Source organism: Palaemon carinicauda, chromosome 5, assembly GCF_036898095.1.
Source record: "Palaemon carinicauda isolate YSFRI2023 chromosome 5, ASM3689809v2, whole genome shotgun sequence".
NCBI lineage: Eukaryota > Metazoa > Arthropoda > Malacostraca > Decapoda > Palaemonidae > Palaemon > Palaemon carinicauda.
The window spans coordinates 71,481,297-71,488,796 of record NC_090729.1 but is presented as its reverse complement, the minus strand read 5'-3'; the positions used below and the strand labels follow the sequence as shown (position 1 = coordinate 71,488,796).

Genomic DNA, 7,500 nt, shown 5'->3' with positions numbered 1-7,500 from the left:
CTCAAATGACGCAAGAATTATGATAAGTGATTAAAAAAAGTTCTATGACAACAAAATTTTAAGCACGAAAACTTTCCAACAGAATTTACGATATACTTCAAGAGCAGCTGTTGGTTGGCCTTCTATCTGCACGAGTCCTTGCCTAAAGATGTGCCAATGCTTTCTATGAAGTTTGTTTGTAAACAATGGTATAAATAAAAACAAGGATAACAAAAGATGGAAGATTACGATACAATTCTGAGACGGGTCTTTCAGAAGATCATGATTCTAATTTAAAGTAAGCTCCAACTACTTATGAAGTCTGTTTATATTACAACAGTAAGTTTTTTTTTTTTTTTATTCTTATACGCGTGGGAACTTTGAAGTCTGTTTAGTACAAGATCCGTTTCCCCCTTTCCATTGTTAAAGACTCGCAGAGTTTCTCCTTTCTCACTTACTTCAAGTGTACGCCCAAACACTTCAAACCAAAGCAGGCATCAATTACAAGCAGTTTACCTTTCGACTATCAACCTGGCGTCAGTTCGCATGGTGAACGAAAATGCACAGGTTATTGTTTAAGAAAATGTACAGGTCATTATAAGAAAATGCATTGCTCATTAGAAAATGCACAGGTCATTATAAGATAAGGGAGAGGTTCTTTTCAGAAAATGCACACGTTATTTTAAGAAAATGCATAGCTAATTTTATGAAAATGCACAGGTTATTTTCAGAAAATGTACAGGTCTTCAGAAAATACCCAGGTCATTTTAAGAAAATGCACAGATCATTTGTAAAGAATATGCACTGGTAATTTAAAGTTCTGAACACGCTTTCTTAATCACAAGAACCTCGTCAGCATAAAGGGCATTTTAAAATAGTTTCAGTAGACGGACCAGTCAGCTGCATTCCTTCTTTTATCATTTCCTTATAGAAGATTCCTCTGAGTTATACATACACACGGTGCGAATACAGGTATGCATTATTTTATTGGTGAATGCATATCCATAAGGGTATACGGTGTATATCCTTACCGACATTAAAAATAAGCAAGTATTTGCTAGTATAATAAATATCCTACCTGCATCCTCTTTGCATAATGGTAATTGCCATTCAATGAAAGTGAAACTTTATTGCCATTAATTATACAAATACTTCACTGGCGTTGTCTCTTACAGACTTCAATTTCCTTCGCATACCATTACAAAATATTCCCTTTCACTTATTACACAACATAACAGAGATTAAAAGCAAAAACGTTTAATGGCTCGTTAATTCGGCTGGCCGAACCTTGTTTATCATATTCTTAGACTAACCTTTCAATAATTCGCTTTTAAAAGGTCCTTAAGAAAATTGCCAACGTGAAAATACAAGAACAAAAGACCTATCAATGAATTTTCAAAGCATAAATATATGAAAAAAATCTTTACCTGGAACATGCATTACTTGAGTGAGAAACAAATGAGGCTAACCTATCAATATTTGATATATATAAAAAAAAAAGAAAAAAAAAAAAATCAATATGAATATTTTCAAGACTAATGCCCATAAGAAAAATCTTTTTAAAAAATCACCACGGAAATTTTCAGGGCGAAAAAACGAAATAAAACATGTTTAAAATCACTATGAATGATTTCAAGGCTAAAATAGACGAAAAAGAAAACTTTGGCTGAAACCTACAATACTTACGTTAAAAATAAAATGACACTAACCTATCAATATTTGATTTTGAAAAAAAAAATCAACATTAAAATTCTAAAGGTGGAAATCTTCAAAATTAAGAAAATTTTCAAGATGAAAATACTTTAAAAAAAAACCTTCACTGGAACCTACATACGTGAGAAATAAAATGACATCATCGCCGTCAACTAGTTCCTTTTGTTCTGGTGAGATTTCACAAACGGGACACTCGACTTGGGAGTCAGTAAGCCCTGCGAAAACTGGTTCGATTAAAAGGTCAGGATTTGTCGACGAGGAAATTCGCCATCCACCCACGGGGGTGAAGAAGGGCATTATATATACAGTAATCCCGACGTTCAAAATGGGGTCTCACCGCCCTTCCTCATAACATCTAATCCATTTCCCTTCAATTCGACGTGACAAAGAAGGAGGACCTGGTTGCAGAGACCACAAGCTGTCACACAAATCATGCCAAAGTGGCCTCGCCAGGTGCAATAGAGATCGGAGAGATGGAGCAATGGGATTCTAAGAATATCTGAATTCATTCTTAAGAACATACCTCAGGTACCACCTACAAAGCGGATTTCGTATTAAGAAATAAATATATTTTTCTTTGTTATGACTCCGTATCTAAATATCGTGTTATAGGTTATGAATGTTTTATATTGCATGAACGAATTGTACTTCCATTCTTGGAAATAAATTTCAAGGCAGTAAAATAATGCAGTGATTTGTGGCTGGGAAAGTTACACCATTTTCATGAGGTAATATCAATTATTTCTTCGGTGAGGTAAAAGAAAATAGTCCTACATTTTATAAATGTATGATTTAAAGACTAATTTGGAATCTTAATACTCGAAAATAAAATGAAAAGTTGTTAGATACACATTTTAATATATTTTTAGAACATCTAGGCAAAATTATGTTTCAGGAGGTAATATACACATGTAGTATACACACACACACACACACATATATATATATATATATATATATATATATATATATATATATATATATATATATACACACACAAGTATATCGTAATGGGAAAGTTTAATTTCAACGGCACCTTTAAAGCTTAACAGGCAAACAGAAAGGTGTGAAAAACCGACCAGGTTGACACCTCTTCCTATTCAGAGATTTCACACCCCGTTCGGCTTTCCTTTCCACGAGATTTCGTCCACTTTTTTCACAATGAAAGGGTTGAGCAGCGAACTAAAAAATAAGGTAAAAAGAAAATATCATCTAAAAATCCCACACCATCGGCTACGTCCCGACTAACCTCCACCACAACAAACTCCTACACACGGAGCGGATAAATTCCTGAGTTCTGTTCCTCCGATCATAAAGATGGAAATTTTTCCTTCTTGACATTATTTTAATGATTAATGGCTTTCATATTTTCTTTCCCATGCCATTCATGATACTTTTACATCCACTGGCATTGTATGTTATCAAAGGAATGTCATCCTGCCTTGAGATGTTTTTCAGATAGCCATTGATGGTTAGAGTTCGCTGAAAAAGTAATTAACTGTTTTTAAAACTAATATACAACATTTATATAAATGCAAGGTTACCAGCATAATCCACTACTTATGAATAATATACTAAAGCTAACATAAAATGTTTATGTAAAATATAAGGTAACCAATTTATCGCTGACATATAACATTCTCTTTCTTTTTTTCTTTCTCCGTGTACTGATTAACTGACAGGCTGAGCCTACAAACTGGTTAACCTTCCCCTTCAAACGAAACCTACGAACGGGATAGACACTTTCACAAAAGTGCTTTAATAATGTTAAAAGACCTAAATCACTGGATCGGCATAATGGATTATGGAATAACCTGGTTCACTAAAACACTCCACTTTTGTAAAGAAAAAGCGTAAAAGACATTTCTATAATTTTACGGTCCCAGGATATAACAATTACAGTATAATAATCAATTTGAAATCTATTAAAATGCACTTCGAATAAATTTATTACATGAAGTTGTCGAAACCATAAGAGACTATGTTATTTAGAACTTTGGAATTTGTTTTAATAATGTATTTAGCAACCATCTAAATTCCTAGTCCTCAAATGCCTTATATGAATACAGATAATAATCATAATATAAAAAAGTGTCACTGATACTGATCTCTAATCATGATAAAACTGCATTTATATAGGTCTATTTCTAAAATACATAAAAACTAAGGAAAAATATTCACTTTTATAATCGTCATGAGTTGCTACTATAAAGCGACAAAAAAAGATACGATTGTAGAATAAACAAAGTACATACTATAAACATACTGATAAAAAGGTGGGTCTGAATAATGGGAATCAGAAAAAAAGACACTGATTTACATGATACAACACACTGACAACTAATAGCATCAATGGCTTAGTGACTTACCTGGGGGGATATTAGTGATGTGGAAGAGGCAAGAGAGGTGATGGATCCATATTGGTCTCTCTGTCCAGAGGCCAACGAAGTCACAGATCCGTAGTGAGCTCCAGAACCATCGTCACTGGTCGTGGAGTCAAGAGAAGACATGCGAGGATGAGAAGTACCGTTGCCAAGATTCCCCCGCTTTCCGAGATCATGTCTTTCAAAGGCTCGCATGATATCAGACATCTTCGGGGTGTTAGATGCACCCGAACGAGGAATGGATATCCCAATGGATGCTTTCGGGCGAGAGAATGCATCCAAGACTTCTTTACTTCCTGTTCTGGAAAGAGAGTCCTCTGGCGTGTACAGGTCATCCCTGGAATCTGTGGAGACAGTGGGACTTAAAGGCCCTCCAGTAAGATAATGAGAATCCATAACATTGCTATCGCCACCTTCAATTAGGCTCGTAGGCCGAGAAGGAGCACCACCATTATTTGCTTCACGGCGCTCGCGTAACTTGATCCCACTATTGCCATACTCTGGCATGGACAATTTCCTATCTGGTACATCAGCTCTAGGAATATCCAGAGTACCAGTGCGTGCATCGCTACTATTATTACTTGTGGTAGACTGAGATGATTCACTATACAAACAAGTAGGCCGAGAGGGTCGAGCACTGTCTAATTCTGAAGAATCATCACACAGCCTAGATGGACGTGTAGGCCTTTCCAAAGTTGATGAAACTGAGCTTCTATCGTCATACATACGATTGTACCTGTTTGGCATTTCAATACGACTAGTACTTTCTCTCCGTACAAGCTGTGGCTGTGGTGCGACAACTACCTCTTCGGCACGTTGCTGCCATCGCTCAGCTAAAGCCTTAAAACCATTTGAATTCTTCCTACTTCTATCAGGTGAAGTTGAATCAGAAGCCCGTCTTAACCTCTGAATCTTTGACTCTATGTCTGTTTCTGTCTTTGATGATCCATACTTCATTTCTAAAGCTGCCCAGCGTTCTGACTTTCTGCTACGGGATCTAGATGATGTTGATTCGGTACATTCTGCATGTTCTACAACCCTTCTTGATGATGACATAGGGATTTCAGCTATTACCTCTTCATTACTAGGTTCACTCAATTGTTCAAAATCATCCATTATTTCATTCAAATAAGCTACTTTTACCTGGGATTCTTTGTACATTTCCCCTTCCTGATCAAAATAAACTGGTTCAGCAGAAACTTTAAGTTCCTCATGCTTTGCTACATGGATTACAGAATCTCTGGAGTTCCGTCTTGAAGAGTCATGAGATGACCTACGGGATGAAGTGGCTGATGATGTAGATGATGTTGAAGGGTGTCGACGGAGTCCTAATGTTTTTGGCCCATCTCTCAGTTCTGTATCCAAGCGCTTTGGAAATTTGTCAGTTTCTTCCCTGTCCGATGAGAATTTTCTAATTATTTCAGGGGTTAACTGTTCATCACTGCTGCGTCCAGAACTGCATCTTGCCGAGTTAAGAACATTTCTTCGATTTTCTGCTTCAATGCTACCTCTTTTGAGTACTCTTCTGGCAGCTTCTTGTTCATCATAAGAACTTTGTGGAGAAAGACGGGACCTATATGATCTATATCTACGATCATCATGATCTTCATGTTCTGGCATTGGTGAAGAGGGAGGTGACATGCCTTGTGAGAAACTAGACTGAGTAGAGCTAACAGCAGAGTCGTTGTCACTATCTTCAGCTCTGCTCAGACGAGAATCAAGAGAACTCTTCTGGGAAAGTGGGATTTTATTGAAACTATGCTTTTCATTAGGGTATCTATCACAAAATTCAAAGGAATGTTCCAAGTTTGGGGTTGTGATAGTTTCTAAGCTTCTTGGTGGAGTGGGTGTATGTGTTGGTGTATGTGCAGGAGGAACAGGGGATGCCTGAGACAAATCACTTGTTGGAGATGTGCTCCTAGTGCTGTGTGTTCTACCACTGGGTGGAGGTAGATTGTCACATTTATTAAAAACAGCCATATTTTTCTTCTTAAAGGCAGGTGAATATTTGGGTAATGTGCTAGTACTATGATTCTTCCATGGAGGAGCATTAAGTGAACTTTGTCTACTAGTGTTAGATTCGCAAGAATCAATACTTGAAATTGAATCAGCCTTGTACAGCCTAGGAGATCGCTGACCTTCTCTTGGAAGGGACATTGTCTTGAGATTAGCTGATGGTGGCACACTGGAAATTTTTGGAAGATCAATGGCTGCTTTTTCCCCATCATTATTACGACTTTCAGGAATTACAAGGCCACGGAGTTTACTTAAGCTCTTGCGTCTCTGTTCTATAAGATTTGACAAAGATGTCCGTCTTTCTCTGTCTTCTGGCTTTTCAATGCCATACTGATATACAGAGGGGCGATCATATGCTCCAACACTATGGCGTTTTGTAAGAGATGTTCTGCCAATATCAATGAGAGATTGAGATCGAGAGTGGAGGCCAGAAGAGCCTGATGAAGAATCTTCTTTCCTCTTTTCTTCTTTTAGTTCATGTTGACGTGATACTGGAGGCATTTCTTGTCTAATATCCACCTCACTTGAAGCAGCTGACATCTTTATATTGTCCTTTGGCTCTGCTGTACTAACATTGATCATAGAACTGAAGGCTGAGGTTTTGCTAAGTGAACGTGAACCATTATGACTATCCCTATTTGACTCATTATTTGCATTTGTAGAGTTCTCAAGCCTTACATCATCTTCAGTAAAGGCTCGTTTCATAGTAACCTCATCTAGATCTACTCTATCCAATTTTCTAGTTTTTGGATGTGGTTGGTCAGGCCCGTCAGTGGAGAACATAGCAATCTTGTCTCTGACACTTCTCTCGCTACGTTCATCTTGCCGTCGCCAGCGCCCCCGAGTGGGCGTGTGCTCTCTAGACTTGCGTTCATCAGCGCCTGTCCACTTTCCCCCCATGTCTAATGACCTCTCTGTAGTGAAAGACTTCGTGCTAGTAGGTGACGTGCGCGGAATAGGTGGAGGTGGACCTAAAGGAGTTCCTGGGGCTGAGCGAGTGCGTGGAGTAGAGGTTGTGGATGCTGGAGGACTAGTAGGACTACCAGGACTGTCCAATTCCATAGCTAAACGAGAGTACCGGGCATACCGGGAGAGCTTGTCTGGTAGACCCTCGGCATAGCTGCTAGGGAATTCGTGGCCATCAGGGGGTAGGCGTGAATAAGGGGGAGGTGCCCCTCCTGTCGATGTGTAGCGGTGTTCACAACTGGACACACTCACGCTTCCACCACCACCTGAAAATATGAATACACCAATATTAGAATCAGATGTATCCTTGGCGCTAATGTACTATTATTAAGGTAATGAAAATTTTATACCATATAAATAGTCAATTGGGTAAACACAATAAACTAAAAGAATGATTAAGGTAAAAAGCTAAAAGTAAACATATACACATTTTCAACCATAT

At 38.0% G+C, this 7,500-nt stretch overlaps 1 protein-coding gene across 1 annotated transcript in view; it reads right to left on the bottom strand.

Moving 5' to 3' along the window:
• The window catches only part of LOC137641328 (uncharacterized), a 1,100,455-nt gene that overhangs the window by 22,784 nt on the left and 1,070,171 nt on the right, over positions 1-7,500 (bottom strand). Inside the window, exon 5 of the mRNA XM_068373764.1 lies at positions 4,062-7,324. Within this exon, the coding sequence (XP_068229865.1) occupies positions 4,062-7,324 (3,263 nt within the window). The remainder of the gene's footprint in view (positions 1-4,061; positions 7,325-7,500) is intronic.